This window comes from Crocuta crocuta, unplaced genomic scaffold, assembly GCF_008692635.1.
Source record: "Crocuta crocuta isolate KB4526 unplaced genomic scaffold, BGI_CrCroc_1.0 scaffold219, whole genome shotgun sequence".
In the NCBI taxonomy this organism is placed as follows: Eukaryota; Metazoa; Chordata; class Mammalia; order Carnivora; family Hyaenidae; genus Crocuta; species Crocuta crocuta.
Window position 1 is genome coordinate 5864715 of NW_027551572.1, and position 21484 is coordinate 5886198.

Below are 21484 nucleotides of genomic sequence, written 5' to 3' on the forward strand. Positions count from 1 at the left end.
CAGACTGATTTAAAAGAATAAATCAGCAGATGGCAGTCTTAACTTTCTAACCTTCATGATTATGAGGCTCTATTACTTTTCATCTAACTTCTATACAACCATGTCAGCATGTGTATTTGTTTTACAACTTGCCTCAATAAGGCTCATGGAATCTTAATAAAGTACTGATTTATGTCACTTTATCACTGTTGCCTGCAAAGAAATTTAGGCTAATCTGTCAACAATTTTGTCAATCATCTGACAGAATAATGGACCAGTTCTAAGCAATATATGACAATCTCAATAATCATAGTGTTCACATACAGGACTCCTACGATCTTTTCCCTAATACAAGAGTCTCTCATTTAAATAACTGATTTTTATCAGCTCACATCCTGGATAAAGCTAACAATCCCTCCACCTCTTCCCCACCCCCAAACTTCTATATTGGACTCATTTAATTAACATGACATCTCTCCCAAATGAAATTTTCTGTAAGCATCCACGCATTGAGAAGGCTAAACGTGTAGTATATATCTAGGTTACTTCTGATAGAGAAAAAGTATACCACAGAGGAAGAAAGGTCATTTTTCAACAAAGAAAGATTGGAGATGACAAAGGAAAGAAAAACCTTAGCACCACTCAACCTTCATTAAATTCCTCATTAAATAATATCTAGATATGTAGGGTTTAATACAGCTTAAAATAAGCATTCCCAGGCACAGATCTGCATTCTGGACAACATGCACCTTTCTCCCGTGGAGTACATGTGATACAGCTGGAATTCAGAGAGGGTGGAGTTCTGAATATCTGAGTAAAATTAACTACATTCATTTTTAGGAGCAGGGTATTTAAGCCTACTTTGATTTCAAAACCACTCTCTTTTCTTATTCTATATAAAATGCCAATAATGGGCATCCTCACGACCCTTTCCTTTAACTGTGAGTGTATCAGATATACACTTTTCACTTGAATATCTGCAAATAATGCTAACCAGAGGTGTTTTTTCCTCCTGTCCATGAGCATAAGCTTTGTTCAGGTCCAATCTTTCTTTCCAAGGAAGAGGTTCTAGGCCAAACAGTTCAACAGAGCTCAGAGTGAGCTACAGATTAATGAGACCGTGTGTGCAAACAAATAAGTACAGTAAATTACATAAGCACCCTGGACTTGAGCATGTAGAGAATACTTTCAAAGAATTCCAAGTGGCGCCCAAAGGGATTAAAAAATTAATCTCCCTCCCAAAGGAAACTCTAAATTCTAATGTGAAAACATGTACATGAAAGTCATTCCCTCTCCAAAGAGAACAAGTTCCTACAAAGCCGACGGGGGGTGGGGAGAATTCTACAAGGGGCTGTTGCCTCTGATGCTGACAGCACTGTGCTCAGCCAACTTGGTAACATTCTCTGCAAAAGAAAATCTCTCTGATTTTACTCAGTGCCTCTGAGCTAAAGGGAGGAAAGGAGAGAGAATGAGACTTGGAGCCAAGGGTTTTCTTTTATTCATTTTTTTTTTTTAACTTCAGAAAACTCACTGGGGGAAAAAAAAAAAAAAAAGACTTGTGAATGGTCTCCTTGGAAGAGACAAACACATTTGCTATCTCTTTCAATTGCAACAAGTGCATAGAGGGTAAACTCTCCTTCAACTAACTGCTGGGCTTCTATTTCACAGAGAAGAGGCACACCTCTTTTCTCTAACTCTTTGAGAAAAGCAGCTATTTCTTAGCTGTCATCCTTTGCTGCACTTGCAGACATGTGCCTGAGTTTGTCAGAGCACAGAGACCACAGGCCCATGTTGGGACAAATGCAGAATTTGGATTCCATGAAATATACATGAAGTATATATACCAGAAGAAGTAAAGGACTTGTCTGCACACTCATAATACTAGTTACCAGCAAGAATGTAAAAAGGGAAACAAGCAACAAGAAAATTAAGAGAGAGAAACTGCTCTACTCTGTCCGGACAGGCTATACACTTTTTTTGTAATGAAGGAGTTAAAATATGCTGCTGGTGAGATAAAACCACTAACTCCAGCAACTAAGATACAGTTACTCACCCCGGTAGAGTCCAAAGAAGCCCTCATAACGCAAGACTTTCTTAAAACAGTCAAAGCTGTTTTTGTACATCAGCTCCCCAACAACAGAGCCAGTGCCACGCTGGTTTTGCATGCGGGTCTTCACCAGGTCTATAGGATATACTGCAGTGGCTCCCACAGCTACAAACAAAACAAGTTTTATGCTTAGAAGAGAGGGTAATTAAATGGCGGCTCTTTAAGGACAACAAATCTCAAATGACTAGAAAACAAAACATGGTATCTATTCTCACAAAGAGACTGTATGCTGTTCTTCTTTCTCCCATACACTGCCGAAGGATGACAGGCTAGCATTTGGGACCCATAAATACAGCTGCTTCAGAGAACAGCCACACTGCATTTTTCAAGTCATCACCAACATTAAGTCATCAAGACTTGATTTCCATCATACCACGAAACTATTATATATACAGTATTTCTTTATAGTTTCCATTCAATGCCTAAACATTATACCATTTACCTCCTTAAAATAATCATATATGTACAAAAAGGTAGCTGTAATTTTAAAATTTAGTTTACTAAAGCATTTTGGTAAATATCTTAGTTATGACCATAATATCGGAACCATATCTCAACATGACTCTATCCCTTTGTACAGAATTTGAGTTTTTTTATGTTGTTTTTCTTTTTAATTCCAGGTTTTGGAATTTCTGACATTGAAAAATTTATAAAATGAACTGCAGTGTTATATTTTTCAACTGTTAAAATACAAAACATGTTCTGCAACTTCTAAAACTGAAACTGAAAAGGAAAAAACAATAGTTTCATCAGTTCAGGCTTGTTTTGAAAAATCATAAGCATTTTAATCACAGCACCTAGGTTCTTCTCAACAAAGCAACTTCAGATTCTACACATTTTCCATGGAGAGATTTAAGGGAAAAAAAGTCTCTCAAATGTTGCCCGGGAGTAGGGGTTCATTTTAGCAAATATTAACCACAAGTCTAGATAAGTTTTCAGCCAATGAAGAGGGAGAGGGAAAAAAACACAAGTAGAAAAGCAAAAGTGAATCAATCACTTTAGGAGGCTGATTTATTTTATAAGGTTCTGGGATTTGTACCCCAAATCTTGATTTCCTACCTGCCCTCACCCCCAACACCATTATTTCCATTTCTTCATACTTGTCTTAACCAGTATAATTAAGGTGAGTGCAGCACACATCGAGACTTTCACTTTATTACAGGGGTTTTGTCCTGAAGACAGACTGGAGCCAGAGGGGCCATGGATCCTCTGATCACAGGTAAAAATAAAGCACACTTCAGAAAGCTCTGCAGTCATGACCCGCAGGAACAATGAATTGCACCTCTGCTGATATGTCTCGGTCTAGGGAGATAATATTACATTAACACAAGCTTGAAACAGCACATAGACATGTCACTCACCTCCAGCAACTGAGCCCAGAGTGAATCTATAAGCAGATTCGGCAATCTGGAGCCAGATCGGCCTGCCTAAACCGTGAGATTGCTGTCGGGGAGAAAAAAACATGTAAAAAAAAAATTTGGAAAAGTATATGGCAAATAAAAAAGGCTACAATTCAGCTATTTTAAGATTTTAAAATAGATACCTCAATTAGCATTTGAAAGCAACATTCAGCCTATGAGACACAGTTGCCTTCTTCTCGCCCATTTTTTCTTACAAGCCTATTAATATTTGATTTCTCTGCTAATATTGGGGAATACACTATCATTCCAGAGAAGTGAATCTTTCAGGTAAATAAATATTTCAATTATAAAATCTTTCCCCTGTTCTTTACTTCAACAAACTTAAAATTTTTTAATGTTTCAAAAATGAGCCTGGGTGGCTCAAGTCGGTTAAGCATCCAACTTGAGCTAGGGTCATGATCTCACAGTTTGTGAGTTTGAGCCCCACATTGGGCTTGCTGCTGTCAGTGCGGAGCCTTCTTTGGATCCTGTCTCCCTCTTTCTCTACCACTGCCCCGCTCTTGCCTGATCTCTCAAAAATAAACAAACATTAAAAAAATATTTTTTTTTTAAATTTTTTTTAATGTTTTATTTATTTCTAGGAGAGAGAGAGAGAGCATGCGCAGGGGAGGCTCAGAGAGAGAGGGAGTCACAGACTGAAACAGGCTCCAGGCTCTGAGCTGGCAGTCAGCACAGAGCCCGACGCGGGGCTCGAACCCACGAACTGTGAGATCATGACCTAAGCAAAAGTCGGACGCTTAACCGACTAAGCCACCCAGGCGCCCCCAAAAAATATATTTCTAAAATGTACACAAACTATCTTGATTCCTAAATCAGAGAATGTTGATCATAAAAACTACCTTCTCTAATGACTGAAAGTCATCAGATTCCTAGGTCCATCAGTTACTGCATCAAGATCTTATGCACCTGTTCATGCTATCTTCCCATGCCTCACAGCCATTACTTCTTTCACAAATGGCCTCCTCCTTTGGTTTTGCCACCTCTCATTTATTAGGGCTGGAGCAATCACATAACTAGGATTGTTATGTATGTATAGGTAAATCAAAGTCAAATGCTTTTCTTTGGGACTAAAGTGAAAAACTTTAATAACTACAGTTTCAAGAGTTCAGAGCCTTGCCTCCCTTATTTCTGGTTTTACAAGCTCACCACTGAGGTTATCTTTAGTTAATGACAGTATATCTGAACCATGTTACTGAGAATTTTCTTTCCTATACCTATGTATTCTCCAGCTATACATATCCAGGGAAAACACCTGAAGGGCTTTAAAAAATAAATCCGTGGGGCCTGGACTTTATCTATTTTTTAAAGGCTTTAAATCATTCTGCTATGGAGTTAGGCTGAAAACTGCTATCTTACCCACATTTATAGTTACAACATAGAATTTATGATGATAATAATGTAAAGGAAAAAACCACTGTGACTCAGAATGTTATTTCATATGTAACCCACAGCATAAAGGATCTAAAATAATTTGTCTATACTAGTCTGCCAGTCTTGTTCTTTAATATCTTCCTAATGAAAACAGTAGTTATGTCGTATAAACAATTTGAAATGAAAGAATAAAATATTTGGTTTATCATAAAAAAAATTTGAAAAAATATTAACTTGGAATGAGCTTTTTAAAAAAACCCTCATAATAAAAAGCTTAGATATGCTCATTAGAATAATTTAATGGAGAGGGAATCCATGCCTAAAATCTAAAGGAGAAAAAAGCTAGTCTACTCTGACTTGCTTTCATCTGTACAATCTCTTCAAAGCTCAATTAACCAAGATGAATATGACAAACCCGGATATTTACAAATAATTTGAGAAGCAGCCTATAGAAAGGTTTTATCTGCTTCTTGTTTTGTAAATCTTATACCACAATAAGCATCTTTTCAGTTTTTAACCAAAGCATGTGATACCTAAATATTTAATGTTTGATTGTAATCTCTTGTAGGCAGAGATCTTTTAAAAGCTCATTATGCTTTAAAAAACAAAAAAAGCTCATTATGCTTGCCAGTGTTGTGATTCAATAAATTCTAGAGTAAAAAGGAAAAAAGTAACGTTTGATGAAAAGTCAAAATGAAACCCACAGAAAACTCTTGGCAAAAAAGAAATTTGGTAAAACACCATTATTTCAAATAGCATCAGTACATATTTTATAAAGCTCAATTATCTCAATATACTAGCTTTACTATAATCTATTAGGTGAAAGTTTTTACATATTACATACAGAACTGAATTTAGCATGTGGAAGAAACCATCATGAAAAAGGTAGAAAATTACAGGGTAGTACATTATCATGATCTTGTAGGAAATACACTTTTTCCTATCAAGTTAGCCCAGACAACTGCATTGCCATCCATTATGTTTAGTTTACATGCTGTAACAAAAGTGAGCAATAACTAGAAACTGATATTTATATTTGCAATCTAATAAGTGAAAGAGCAGGGTATTTTAACAAAACCTTGATATAAGTATAAATTTGATTCATTCATAGAAGAGCAAAAAATGGGCCATCCCCAAAGATAACTACTTCTTGTTCTCTTTATCACTACAATAACAGCACTAATTTTAGACTGTTTAGAGATTTACTATCTCCCAAAGGGTGAAAGTACTTTACCAAGCAGCACTCAAGACGTTTCCCTAATGTAGCCCTCAGGGGTCCAATGTTTTTCAATCTTCTGCAAACGAACTTCCTTCCTTGTGAGACCATCAGGATAGTCTACCTACCCACAGTGAGACCACAAAGTACTAATTTCTCAGTCAGTCCACTGTGCATTTAAGGTAAGATGGCCATACTAAGGACAGGACAAGTGACTTGATAAAGGTCTCATCGTGAGATGGGGAATAAGCAGACCCATGGCCCTAGTCACCTCACTGCATTCTCCAACATTATTTAGGTCAATAGTTTTCAACAACTATTTATGACTGAACACTCTTACCAACCAAAGATTATGATTTCATTTATAAATTATATACATGATCCATCATACTAATATCTATATAAACCTAAGTAATAGGTTTTATTAAATTACACATAATATGCATTTTAAATATAGATAAAAGTAAAAATTATAAAGAATGAGATCAGGGTGGCTCAGTTAGTTAAGTGTCCAATTTCAGCTCAGGTCATGATCTCAGTTTGTGAGTTCAAGCCCCATGTGGAACTCTGTACTGATAGTTCAGAGCATGAAGCCTGCTTCAGATTCTGTGTCTCCCTCTCTCTCTGTCCCTCCCCCTGCTCGCACTCTGTCTCTCTCTAAAATAAATAAGCATTAAAAATTTTTTTTAATGTTTGTAAGCTCTACAAAATCCTATGAAAAACTGAAGGATTACAGTGTGCTTTTATTCTTAGCTAAAAACATCTCTAACTATAAATACCCAAATACCAAAATGCCTTTTGGCCTCCATCCTTATTAAATAGCATTTTTTTTAAATACAATATATGATAAGAAGTTTTTTTAAGCTTAGCTATCACTGTAACTTATGGTTCACTTGTATTCAGGTATGTAAATTAATGTAATTAATGCTATGGATTTCACTTCATGAATATTCATAAGTAGAATGCTACTGTAGCTGTCATCCCTGTTAATGACTGTGTACTGAATTTTTAGCATTTAGGCTGAAAGAAAATACTCAGCACTAAGAAGATCGCCTACCGTGACCAAATGGGCCAAAGGAAAAGGCACTCTTTCCCTTAAGGTTATGATTATGATCATGAAGGTGATATTTAACAAGATTAATTAAGTGTTTTTCAAAGCAAAATAAGAGTTGAGAATCTTAACTGATTTTTAACCTGTTCCTTAAGCACATATGTATGATAGGAAATGACTTGAGACCTCATTTGCATGGGAGAAAGTTCTACTTTTGTTGTTGAATATACCTCAATCTATAAATGAGATTTACATAAAGCAAGATCATGCCAGTTAACAAGTCAAGCTATGTGCCCAAACTACACTACTTCAGGTAGTATTATTGCCAATTATTGCCAATCCAATAAAGAGAACTACCACTTCAACACAGCATACTATTAATGGAGAGAAGAAAAGGAAAAGCTGAAGATTTGTATACTGTATATGAGGCAGGGGGAGAAAAAAGGCTAGATTTTAATACCTACTGAAATATATGATTCTCTAGCAAAATAAGGCTAGGGAAAATAAATTAACAAAATTCTTTTGCCTGTAAATCACACCTGAATTTAAATTCAATATTCTTGACCTTACAAAACAAGATTTAAGTTTTGTGTGTCTTTGTTCTGTTTTTTGTAGATACCACATGTAAGGAAAATCAGATGATATTTGTCATTCTTGGACTTATTTCACTTAGCATAATACCCTCTAGGTCCATCCATGGTGTTGCAAATGACAAGATCTCATTTTCTTTTTTATGGCTGTGTAATATTCCTGTGTGTGTGTGTGTGTGTGTGTGTGTGTGTGTGTACACACCACATCTTTCTTATCCATTCATCTACTGGTGGAAACTTGGGTTACTTCCATATCTTGGCTGTTGTAAATAATGGTTGTCAGAGGGAAGGGAGGAATGGGCAAAATAAAGGGAATTAAGAGTACAAACTTCCAGTTATAAAATAAATCTGTCACAGAGATGAAATGTACGGCATAGTTAATATAGTAATGTTATAAGCTATATTTATAGACACAAAATACTGAAAAATATCTCCTCCTGAAATGCAAATTTTTCAAATTTCAAGAGCAAATTTTAATAAATGTATACCACAAAAGGTAAAATCAAATTCACTAAGCTCTTTAAATATTTTAATATCTCAATCATTTAACAATTTTATTAAATCTTATTATAAATCAATGAATTAGAATAAATCCATCTATTTTTTTTTAAAGGATCTGAGAACATATAGTGGAAATAAACTTTGATGGCAGCAGGTTAAGAATTCTTTGCCACTAAAGCTAAATTGTAATGGGTTACAAATATATTTTAATCCACAGGAAGCTTTATTACATTCCAAGCAAAGTATTAACATAAAATGTAGGTACAAAAGCAAAATTTTTCATTTTCAATCTACTTAACTGACTACAAAACTTCTTGTTTATAATGAAAAGTAGAACTAGGAATTCTAATTAGGTTTAGAAGCAGAAGCATCATTTCATGGTGCATAAGTAGAAGAAAATTTTCCTACCAAAATTTCCCAAAATGAACCATACTTACATGCCTTGATCTTTTACTAGCACATATGGCTATTCACCCAGCTGGCAGCAATGAAGACAAAGGAGGCGCGGGCTCTTTCTGCGGCATGCCCATTTACTGTTTTTCTCCCTCTCCTTTGTTCCTGTCTTCTTCCCTATCTCCCCACACCCTTTCAATGTCTTGTAGGGCTCAAGTCTCCTCAGGAATCATGTGGAACACAGACCTCGTCTACTGGAGCAAGGAAATACCAGGATGACAGGGAGAAGCCCTCCTAACCCTCACCTCACACACAAAGCCATGTGACTATCACTACAACTGGGGCTTTCTCCAAGTGCTATGTAAGTAGGAGTTTCAATTTAAAACAAGACTTAAAAAACAAAAACAAAAACAAAACCTAACTGTTCCATTCTACTCTTTCATGTAATATCATGGGGTTTATTTTCCCACTGAGGTAGTATTTTTGAAATCAGAAATGGAACTGTATTAACTTAATGGGACTCAGAAGCTACTGTTTAAATCATCCTTTAAGAAAAAATGCTAATATTTTATTCTTAAATGTAGTAATAGTCAAAGTTTTCTTTCTGGCTCACTACTTATGTAGTTTTTCTGTGTTGTAACTGTAATCTATAAAGCACAATCTCAGTGAAAGACATACTTCATTAGAACAATGTTTGTATTTTAAAAGCCCTATAAATAACAGTCTAATTTTTCAAAGTGAACTTAACACTAATTTTTAAGTGTCACCACACAAGTGAAAGGAAGACACAAGTTCAAGGGAGAAGGAGTCAAGCATGTCTGCACTCTCACTTTCCTTATCTTAATAAAGGGAAAAACAAACACAAACATAAATTCAGTTCCCCAAAAAAATACCCCATGAGAGTGCAATAACAGTTCTATAAAAGTAATCTTTGAGCTAAATAGAGACTTTTTCTGGAAAGTAGTTTTTAATTTTCATAGCATTTAGGAACTCTAGGTTGTGGTGTACATATTATTTCAGCAATTTTGAAGGCGATTCCATTTATGAGATCCCTCCTACCTGTCTCTGAAGTTCTGCCAGGTTGTAAGGTAAGGCCCCCTCAGCCAACGGGGCTATTCTCTCAATATCTGCCAAAGTCAAGCGCCTTCAGGCAAAAATACGTAAAGAAAAAAATGTTAGACACCAGCAAATTCCTCATGCCAAGTTCATGTTTCTTCAGAAAAAAAGACGACAAGAAAAGAACTAAGTTTTTCTGTAAGTTTTTTAACCTTTTTATTCATTTTTGAGAGACAGAGGCAGAGCATGAGTGGGGGAGGGGCAGAGAGAGAAAGGGAGACACAGAATCCAAGGCAAGCCCCAGGTTTCCAGCTGTCAGCACAGAGCCCAATGCAGAGCTTGAACCCACGAACCTCAAGATCACAACCTGAGCCAAAGTCAGAGGCTTAACTGACGGAGCCATCCAGGGGCCCCAAGAACTATGCTTTAAAATAATTTTTTAAAAATGTTTATTCATTTTTTTGAGAGAAAGACAGAGCATGAGCAGAGGAGGGACAGAGAGAAAGGGAGACACACAATCCGAAGCAGGCTGCAGGCTCTGAGCTGTCAGCACAGAGTCTGACTCATGGCTTGAACCCATGGACCTCAAGATCAAGACCTGAGCTGAAGCTGAATGCTTAACCAACTAAGCCACCAATGCACCCCAAGAACTGTGCTTTAAAAGTAGTATTTCTTGGGGCGCGTGGGTGGCTCAGTCAGTAAAGCCTCTGACTTCAGCTCAGGTCATTATCTTACGTTCATGGGTTCGAGCCCCGTGTCGGGCTCTGTGCTGACAGCTCAGAGCCTAAGCCGGATTCAGATTCTGTGTCTCCCAGTCTCTCTGCCCCTCCCCCTCTCATGTTCTGTCCCTCTTTGTCTCAAAAATAAATAAAACATTAAAAATATTTTTTTAAACGCAGTATTTCTTGAGGCGCCTGGGTGGCTCAGTTCAGTTCAGCATCCGGCTCTTGATTTTGGCTCAGGTTATGATCCCAAGGTTGTGGGATGGAGCCCTTTGTCAGGTTCTGTGCTGAGCATGGAGCCTGCTTAAGATTATCTGTCTCTTTTCCTTTGCCCCCTCCCCTGCTCATGCTGTCTCTCTCTAAAATAAAAATAATAACAATAAAGCAGTATTTCTCTATTCACCCAGATCATTTTAGTGGGAAAAAATCTCCAGACCCAGGCTCCAAAAAAAGCAAAAGTTCTCAAAAATAATACGGACTACACAAATTTAATAAGACTCCAATGGTAGATATTAAAAGTAAAGAACTAATTCTTATTAGAAGCAAAGTAAAGACATTGACAGTTCATTCATACATAGTAAATGCATTCCTTTAGGATACATATTCAATGCAAGATACAAAGTATCTTGAGAAGGACAAACTGATGAATACTGGTTGCCTTTAAGGAAAGGCACAAGGGTAGAAAAGATACTTTTTTTATAGTATGCTCTTTTAAGCTCTGAGTTTTGAACCCTGCACTACTGTTTTCAAAAAATTTACTTAAAAATAAGTCCATTCCATGAACCAGGTAGATCACTTCAGATCTAGTTTTGAAAAGTATTTTTTGAACCATTTATTATCACAAGGAGGCACAGAACCTCTGCAATAAAAGAAAAAAGTGAATTCTAGATGGATGAGACATGGCCTGATATTTCATGTCAATCACCAAAGACTGGATGGCATGTTTAGTATCATCTCCAGCCCAGCAATTCATTATGTAGCATTAAGGCAATAAATCACCCATGTATATCCAACTTCTATTAGTCCTCAGCTCTAGGGTTGAAACCCATTTTTTGGATATTCCTATGCTTAAAAAAATCTTATTGCTTAATAGTGCCTAAGTCCCAGGATCCCACAAATCCTGCCCAGAGATGAAGGTTTTTTTCTTTCGGATTTACAAAAGAACTTCGCAAATCAAAAATTCTCAGTGTACTTTGGTTTTTATTAGTCTATAAAGTGGAGGTAAAGGAGTGCCTGGGTGGTTCAGTCACTTAAGCATCCAATTACTGATTTCATCTCAGGTTATGATCTCACTATTCATGAGATAGAGTCCTGAGTTGGCAGAGCCTGCTTAGGAGTCTCTCTCCCCATCGCTCTCTGCCCCTCCCCCATTCTCACACACATGCACATTCTCACTCGCTCGCTCTCTCTCAAAATAAGTAAAATAAACATTAAAAACAATAAAATGGAGGCATAAAAACATCTGAGCTTGGTCTGTGACCACCATAATGATAATGTCACAGAGACATTTCAAGAAAATGATACTTTCCAACACAAAATGATACATGCTGTTTCGTACAATGACCATTTGTGAATAAAACAAAAGGATTATAAGACACCTGGACATGTACTGCAATTTATTTTATAAATGTAGGCAAATTTTCACCAGTCTCTTACATTTAATCAAGTCCAAATGAAATCAACTTTTCTCCTCACTTTCATGTGTCTTCTGTCCCCTATCTCCCTCTTTCAAGGCCCGTGAGCCCTTACTCTCCTCTTTTACCTCCCTCTCTCCATTTCTTCTCTCCTTTTCTCTTCCCCTCCTTACTCTTTCACCCTCTTGCTCTCTCTCCATTTCCTTCCATTCATCCCCCCCCAACCTAAAGGTCTGTCTTCCTCTGTCTCTCCCTCCTCCCGTTTATCATTTTGCTTCTCTCTCTTTCTTGAAATTTGAAGACTGAATTAACTACTATTAAAATGAACTGAAAGCATACCCCTACTTCACATGTTACAGGAACTGTCCTATAGTAAATATCATGAAGAATTATTTGAATAGTTACCCTGTAGCATTATATAAGTCTGCAAGTTGGTAGAGGATATCAATTTCTAGTGGAGTGACTTGTCCATAGCGTATGGCACTCTGGGCAAATTCCTCTAGAAGAAAAAGAAAGTATTTAAAATCTGAAAAGATTCTCAATATGCTTCTAGTTTAACCAACTATAATCTGAAAGCTAAAGGCAGTTTAGAATTTTTTTAAAAATCTAAAACTGAATTTAAATACCTAAATTCAACTATGAAATTTTGAAAGCTGGCAAAAGATAAAATGTTACTCAATGACCAGCAAAAACAAATTAATTTCAAAGATAAAACAATCTTTTTAGAATCCTCTGTCTTATCTTGTTTATTTGCTTTGGTCTCCAGAATTACAAGATCAAAAGAAGTGCTATTCTCCAATGAGCTAAAACATCCTACTTCAATACAGCAAAAAGAGTAGGCTTGCCCATCCTTCTGTGGCAACTCTTTCCTAGTACAAAAAGTTTCTGCCACACTGCCACTGGCAGGTTTGACTGACAGACTGGGCCAAGGTTCTTTTCAAAATCATAAAGCTGCTTTTTCATTCCTGTCCCTAGAATCCCATTAAATGCACCTGGATTTTGAGAGACCACTACCGCCCAAGTAAACGTGTGCACACAATAACACACTCTCCAGATCTGGCTCCAGAGTGGTAAACTTTAGTCAACCTCGTGTCCTAAATAAAGAAAGGTGAAAATGCACATTCACATATTTTTGAAATCTTACCCTTTGTGACTTCGACATCTTTCCTTGTGCCAGCTAAAGTGCTATATATCTTACGAACAAGCTCCATGTTATTCAGTAAGGAGTTAAATGCATTGAAGTAGGAGAAGCTAACCTGGTGTGAGGTACTTCCTCCAGCTGCCTAGAAAATGACAACAGGAAAAGTTTAAACAACAAGCAAAAACAAATAAAACACATTTAAGGATAGTACACTTTTCTCAAAGAAGATTGAAAGTAGTCTTCATTATTAAAGTGATTAACAACCAGTCCATAAATACAAAGAAAGTATCGTACTGAAACACTCAGTGCATTTCACGCCCTCAGGGAGGTCTATGTAATTTAGGTTTTAAGGAAGAAAGCAACATCTGGAAGTTGGACTTCATGGTTCATCTACCTATAAGGTCAGAAACAACAAATATAATTATCACAGATCAAAAATAATGGTTATTTAAACAGGATTTTCAAGATCCTCAACTATGAACTCTTGCTAGTCCAGGATAATTCAAACATCAATGTACAATATAGAAAGTATTTTTTAATCTTGCTTTTTTTCAAACACAGAAATCAGTGGTAACTTTGTATTTTAAAACTATTTCACTATATCAACTTTCCTAATCATTGTTTTAAGACCACTGCAATTATTAAGATATTTTACAGTCTGTGCTAGTCTCTGAATCTGCCTCATGAAAGGTACAACTACCAGAAACTCCAAAAAATGTAGAGAAAATCTAGGGAGGATTTATTCACCATAAACTACATCTTTAGTGGAATAGTGCAAAAGAGGCTTCTCTTGTGCCTGGGGAGTGATGGGGGTGGGGGGCAATCTGGCCTTCATTACCTCTGTGGGGTGAAGAGGTAAGTTCTCCCTCTGCCCACCACTTGGACATAAACTCAAAAGAGAGTATTTTTCATAGTTTGCAAAAGCCTAATCTTTAAGCCAGGAGTCAGAGGAACCCGTATGATTAAAAACATTCTCTAATAAAAACTCCAAAGAAATACTTATGGAAATACCAGTGTGACCTTAATCACAAAGGTCTACTAAGAATAGTGTAGGTAATGATGGGCAAATGTACCCATCCCTCACACACATGCCTTAACCCAAATATAGATGATATTTGTCTTAGATTGAATTTGGATACCAGTGACCCAAAGGGAGAACTCAAATTATTTAATACATTCCTTCAGGGACTGTAATGGCATTTGGTAAGTTGAAGCTATAATAGGTCTATGTAACCCAATTGGAAAAGATTAAATGGGTCCCCTCATTCCAAGGCACTGAGAATCCTTCTCTGTAGGATTTTCTTTCCTTCCTCCCCCTTTTCCTCCCTCTCTTTCTTTCTGTCCTCTCATTTTTTGGCTGGGGTATGAGGTAAGGGTTCAGGCAGTGGGAGATGGGTGTCAAGGAGGTGAAATGTGCAGGACAAAGTGACATGCTCCATGTTCAAATTCACTGAAGAAAAAGAACAGAAGTTGATCTTTCTACCCCGGTCTAAATCAGAGATAATGATCTTCAGCTGAAACAACAAAAGCACTCACTGGCTGCCCTCCATATAAAACAAGCAGCAATCAAAAACTTATACATAAGTACAATGCACGAACAAGAGAACTGGTAAGTGAGGAAAGTTTCACCACTCTTTGTGAGGAAGTGAATGACATCAGTTTGCTATTGGCCCAGATGATTATTTTATAGAGATTAGCAGTTTGACAGAACAAAAAAACCGTCTGGTCCATGCAGACTGAATGCACAGGTGAAGGGGCAGAGAGAGGAGGGAGCCACATTGGCTGATGCCCACATATTTCCTCCATACCTTCTGCCACAGCCATGGTTATTAAAACAGTGTAGAGGCCAGTGATGATTCCTCTAGCAAACAGCACCCTGCAGGCAACAAAGGAAGGAGCCATCTTTATAGCAAGGCTTTGGGAGCCTGGGGGGGATGGAAAAAGGCCAAGGGTGAAGGCAGTAGTGTCTGGGAGAGGTACTGCCCTGCCCCCTGGAAAAAGTAATTGCACACCCTTGTCTACAAACTCCCTTGTTTTTTTTTTTTTCATTGGACTCTGTAATGGAAATAAACAATTTAGAAATATAGGAGAGCAAGATGGTGGCTGCGAAAAAAACTTGATCCAGGGAAAGACTCTTCACCATCACTCCCACCTTCCTTACACGTACCTGTTTACCTTCTACCAACCAAACATAAAGTTAGAACGGCTGACGGTCAGGTGTGTCCCTGGAGGCGAGCCAGGACCCAATGGTTCAAAAATTTTAAGAAAACAGAAAACACAAGTACTTGCTCTCTACTTACTGAAACTAAATTCTCCTCCACAAAGGGAGTAAGCATGTGAGACCGAATGGTAACCATGATGTCACTGAAATCCAGACCAGAAATCATGCCGCTTTTGCTTTTGTCTTTCAGGGCAAAGGCTTGTCTTGCATGTTCCAGCTGTAGCTCCTAGAAGGAGGTTAGAAATAGAACAGGAGATTGGTTACAGCACAGCCCTACTGCACGTTGTGGAAAAAGGATGTTCTTCCTTTGCATGCACCTACTACAGGAATGAACACTGCACAGCTCTGAATGTACAACAAATCTTTTCATTTCTTTTAAAAAGCACATGTTTTCCTGAAAATGTACTATACAGCGCCCCTTGGGAAGAATGAATCATAGCATGGGAATAGAGAAAGAGGAGGAGGAAAAATCCTTAATTTAGTTGAAAAGTGTTCAACACTGAAAACAGTTCTCGGTATTTTACTTCAGCTTTTAAAATGCATTCTCTCTTGCTTGAAGGCATTCTTATCCAAGGGTACCGTTGTTGTTTGTTTGTTTTTTTTTTAAAGTTTATTTATTTGAGAGAGAGAGAGTGAGAGAGAGAAAACAAGCAGGAGAAGCAGAGAAAGGGAGAGAAAGAATCTCAGGCAGGCTCCACGCTGCCAGTACCCCTCAAGGGCACTTTTTGAATTAAAAGTTTAGATTTGGGGTGCCACTCTGGAAAACAGTATGGAGGTTCCTCAAAAATTAAAAATAGAACTATCCTGCGACCCAGCAATTGCACTACTAGGTATTTATCCAAGGGATACAGGTGTGTTGTTTCAAAGTGACACATGCACCCCAAGGTTTATAGCACCACTACCAACAATAGCCAAAGTATGGAAAGAGCCCAAATGTCCATTGATGGATAAGTGGATAAAGAAGATGTGGCATATATACACAATGGATTGTTACTCAGCAATCAAAAAGAATGAAATCTTACCATTCGCAACTACGTGGATGGAACTAGAGGGTATTATGCTAAGTGAAATTAGTCAGAGAAAGACATATCATAAGATGTCACTCACATGAGGGCTTTAAGATACAAAACAGATGGAACAGAAGGGAAAGAAAGCAAAAATAATATAAAAACAGGGAGGGGGACAAAACATAAGAGACCCTTAAATACAGAGAACAAACAGAGGGTTGCTGGAAGGGTTGTGTGAGGGGAAATGGGCTAAATGGGGAAGGGGCTTAAGGAATCCACTCCTGAAATCACTGTTGCACCATGTGCTAACTAACTTGGTGTGTGAATTATAAAAAATAAAGTATAGAAAGTAAAAAAAAAAATTATTACCAACAGAACTGCACCACAAGAAATGCTGAATTCCTTACACAGAAGGGAAACTATCCCAAATGGAAATATGGATGTATACAAAAAACAAAGAAAAGTTGGAAGTAGTAAATTTGTGAATTAAAAAAAAAAAGTTCTACTCCCTTAGCAAACTTTAATTATACAACACAGTATTATTAGCCATAGTGACCAGGATATACATTCCATTCCCAGACCTTACTCACATTAAAATGGAAAGTTTGTACCCTCTTTCCAGATTCCCCTCCCTACCCACTCCCCCACCCTGCCCCTGTCCCCATCCCCTTGGCAACCACTATTCTTTCTGTTTTTATGTGTTCAACTTTTTTTTAAGGTTCCACATAGAAGTGATCCCTTGTAGCAGGTCTTTCTCTGGTGTATTTTACTTAGTATAATGCTCTCCAAGTTCATCAGAACTTGACAGAATTTCCTTCTTTTTTGAGTGAACAATATTCTATGGAATAGTGAACAATATTCTATAGAATATTCTATTCTATGTGAATACACACACATTTTCATTATTCATTCATCTCTCCCTGGACACTTAGGTTGTATACATATACAACAAACACGGAAGTACAGCTATCTCTTTGAAATAGTGATTTTTGTTTCCTTTGCATACATACTGAGAAGTGGAATTGCTACATCATGTGGCGGTTCTATTTTTAATTTCTTGAGGAATCTCCATACTGTTTTCCATAATGGCTGCACCAGTTTACATCCCACCAACAATGTACAAGGGTTCCTTTTTCTCTACATCCTTGCCAGCATTTGTAGTCTCTGGTCTTTTTGATAATAGACATCCTAACCAGTATGAAGTAACATCTCACTATGGTTTGGATTTCTATATCCCTGGTGATTAGTGAGATTGAGCAACTTCTCATATACTTCCTGGCCATTTACATGTCTTCTTCGGGAAAATGTCTGTTCAGGTCTCTTGTGCACTTTTAGTTTTTCTAATTAATTAACTTATGGAGTTGAAAATGTCATTCAGGTCCCTTGCCCATTTATATATATGCACATACATATATACATATATGTGTGTGTGTTACTATGTTGTAAAATTTCCTACATATTTGGGATATTATTCCTTATTAGATAAGTGGTTTGCAAATATCTTCTCCCATTCCATTGGATGCCTTTTCATTTGGTTGATGGATTCCTTTACTGTGCAGCTTTTTGGTTTCATGCAGTCCCACTTGCTTATGTTTGCTTTTGCTGCCTTTGTTTTCAATGTCTAATTCAAAAAATCATTGCCAAGACTGAAGTCAAGAACTTACCCACTATGTTTTCTTCTAGGAGTTTAAAATTTCAGATCTTATGTTCAAGTTTTTAATCCATTTTTGAGTTGCTTTTTCTGTATGGTATAACATAGGAGTCTATTTTCATTCTTCACATATCTAGTTTTCCCAACACCATTTATTGAAAAGACTAAACTTTCCCCATTGTATATTCTTTAAAAAAAACTTTAATGTTTTTATTTATTTCTGAGAGAGAGAGAGAGAGAGAGAGATACAGCCTGAGCAGGGGAGGGTCAGAGAGAGAGAGACACAGAATCTGAAGCAGGCTCCAGGGTCTGAGCTGGCAGTCAGCACAGAGCCCAACACAGGGCTCGAACCCACAAACCATGAGATCATGATCTGAGCTGAAGTCAGACACTTAACCGACTGAGCCACCCAGGCACCCCTCCATTGTATCTTCTTAACTCCTTTGTCAAAAATTAATTGATCATATATGGATGAGTTTATTTCTGGACTCTCTTTCTGTTCCATTGATCTATGTGTTTGTTTTTGACAATACCATACTGTTTTGAATACTATAGCTTCATAATATAATTTGAATTTAAAAATGTGATGTCTCCAGCTTTGTTCTTCTCAAAATTGTTTTGGCTATTTGGGTTCTTTTGGGTTCCATACAAATTTTAGGATTGTTTTTTTCTATCTTGGTGAAAAGGGCCATTGAAATTTTGATAGTGACTATGTTGAATCTATAGACCACTTTGGATATTACATTTTAACAATATTAATCCTTCAAATCAATGAACATGGAATAACTTCCTATTTGTGTCTTTTTTAACTTCTTTCATTAATGTCTTACAGTTTTCAGTGACCAGATTTTTCACTGCCTTGGTAAAATATATTCCCTAGTATTTTATTCTTTTTGATATTCTATAAACAGATTTTCTTAATTTCTCTTTCCAGTAGTTCATTGTTAATGTATAGAAATGCATCTGTTTTGGCAGAGAAGGTCAGATACCATATGTTTGCACATGTAGGTAGATTAGGAGGAAGCTAACGGAGGACCATGAGGGAGAAGAAGGGAAAAATAGTTGGGGAGAGGGAGGGAGGCAAACCATGAGAGACTTGAATGCTGAGAACAAACTGAGGGCTGATAGGTGTCGGGGAGAGGGGAAGGGAGGTGATGGGCATGGGGGAGGGCACTTGTTGGGATGAGCACTGGGTGTTATATGGAAACCAACTTGACAATCAACTAAGAAAAAAAATTAAAAAAATAAAAATTTTTAAAAAAGAAATGCAATTGCTTTTTTTTATATTGATTTTGTACCCTGAAACTTTCTTAAGTCATTTATTAGTTCTTACAGTTTTTGATGGGTTTGTGTGCATGCATGTGTGTATGTGTTTATAGTCTTTTAGGGTTTTCTATACATAATATCATGTCATCTGCGAAAAGAGATAATTTTTTCCCCTTCTAATTTTACTTCTTTTTCTTGACTAACTGCTATGGCTTAAACTTCTAGTACTTTTTTGAATAACAGTGGTAAGAGTGTGCATCCTTGTTTTGTTCCTGGTCTTTAAGTAAAAGCTTTCAGCTTTTCACTGTTGAGCATGATGCTATGGGCTTGTCATATATGACCTTTATTATGTTGAGGTATGTTCCATCTATACCTAATTTGCTAGGCTTTTCAAATATTATTTTTTTAATGCTTATTTATTTGGGGGAGAGGTGTAGGGGTACAGTAAGAGAGAAAAAGAGAGAGAGAGAGAGAGAAAATCCCAAGCAGGCTCTCTGCTGTCAGTGCAGAGCCCAACATCGGGCTCAATCCCACAAACCACATCATGACCTGAGCCAAGATTAAAAGTTGGATGCTTAACTGACTGAGCAACCCAGGCACCCCTTGCCAAGCATTATTTTTAATTTTTTAAATGTTTATTTATCTTAGAGAGAGAGCGCACCCGCATGTGCAAGTGGGAAAGGAAGAGAGAGGGAGACACAGAACCCTGAGCAGGCTCCAGGCTCTGAGCTGCCAGAACAGAGCCCAACACAGGGCTTGAACCCACGAACCGCGAGATCATGACCCAAGCCAAAGTGGGACGCTTAACTGACTGAGCCACCCATGCACCCCACCCCTTGCTAAGCATTTTTATCATGAAAGGATATTGAATTTTTCCAAATGCTTTTTCTGTACCTGTAACTGTTGAAATGATATTATTTTTATTCTTCATTTTGTTAATGTAGTATATCACATTTAATGATTTGCATATGTTAAACCATCCTTGCATACCAGGAATAAATCTCACTTGATCACAGTGCATGATCCTTTTAATGTACTATTAAATTCAGTTTACTAATTTTGTTGAGCCTATCTGCATCTATCTTCATCAAGAATACTGACTTGTCATCCTTTTCTTGCAGTGTTCTTGTCTGGCTTTGGTATCAGGATTAATACTGGTTTTGTAAAATGAATCTGGAAGAAATGTATCCTCCTCTTGTACTTTTTGGATTAAGTTTGAGAAAGATTAGTATTAACTCTTCTTTAGTTTGGTAGTCTTCGCCAGGGACCCATATGGTCCTAAAGTTTTTGTTGAGAGGTTTTTAATTACTGATTCAATTTCCTTACTAGTAATTGGTCTGTTTAGCTTTTTATTTCTTCATGATTCAGAACTGGTAGGTTGGATATGTTTCTAGGAATTTATCCATTTCTTCTAGGTTACCTCATTTGTTGGTATATAAATGTTCACAGTAGTTTCTTACAATCCTAAGTACTTCTGTTATCAGTTGTAATGTGTCTTTCATTTCTATGTGTTTTTTCTCAGTCTAGGTAAAGGTCTGTCAATTTTGTATATCTTAAAAAAAAAACAGCTCTTAGTTATTTTCTGTTGTCTCCCTAGACTTTACATTTCATTTACTTATGCTATGATTTTTGTTATTTTCTTCCTGTTGCTGACATTATTCTTAGTTTATTCTTCTTCTAGTTTCTTGAGGTGTAAAGATAGGTTGAGATCTTTATTTTTTCTTAACGTAGGCATTTATCATTATGAACCTGTCTCTTAGAACTGCTTTTGCTGTATCCCATATACTTTGGTATGTTGTGTTTTCATTTTAATTTGTCTCAAGATATTTTTTTATTTTCCTTTTATTCTATGATCCGTTAATTATTTGGGAGCATGTTATATAATCTCCACATATTTGTGAATTCTGTCTCTTCTACGTTCATCATTCTCCTATTCACTCCATTTTCCGATCATCTCAGCTCCAACCCTATCATCCTTCAAATGAAGCAGGAATTTTGTCTTTATTTCCACCTTAAAATATGGTTGAAAGTACTCCCCGCAGAAAGAATATTTCTAAGCAGCATCAGAAACAGACATAGGTCCCTGTCGTATATGTGTTTTCCCTTACTCCTTTTTCCTTCCTCCTCTCTGTCTTTGTTACATCTTTGTCTTCTCCA

The 21484-nt window shown here is 37.0% G+C and overlaps 1 protein-coding gene across 1 annotated transcript in view; it reads right to left on the reverse strand.

Annotated features, from left to right (window-relative positions):
- Positions 1-21484, reverse strand: part of SLC25A12 (solute carrier family 25 member 12) — a 108063-nt gene that overhangs the window by 37024 nt on the left and 49555 nt on the right. The window contains exons 6-11 of the mRNA XM_077751181.1: positions 15483-15629; positions 13186-13324; positions 12447-12540; positions 9689-9773; positions 3448-3529; positions 2033-2191 (exon numbers count right to left, since the gene is read on the reverse strand). Of these exons, the coding sequence (XP_077607307.1) occupies positions 2033-2191; positions 3448-3529; positions 9689-9773; positions 12447-12540; positions 13186-13324; positions 15483-15629 (706 nt within the window). The remainder of the gene's footprint in view (positions 1-2032; positions 2192-3447; positions 3530-9688; positions 9774-12446; positions 12541-13185; positions 13325-15482; positions 15630-21484) is intronic.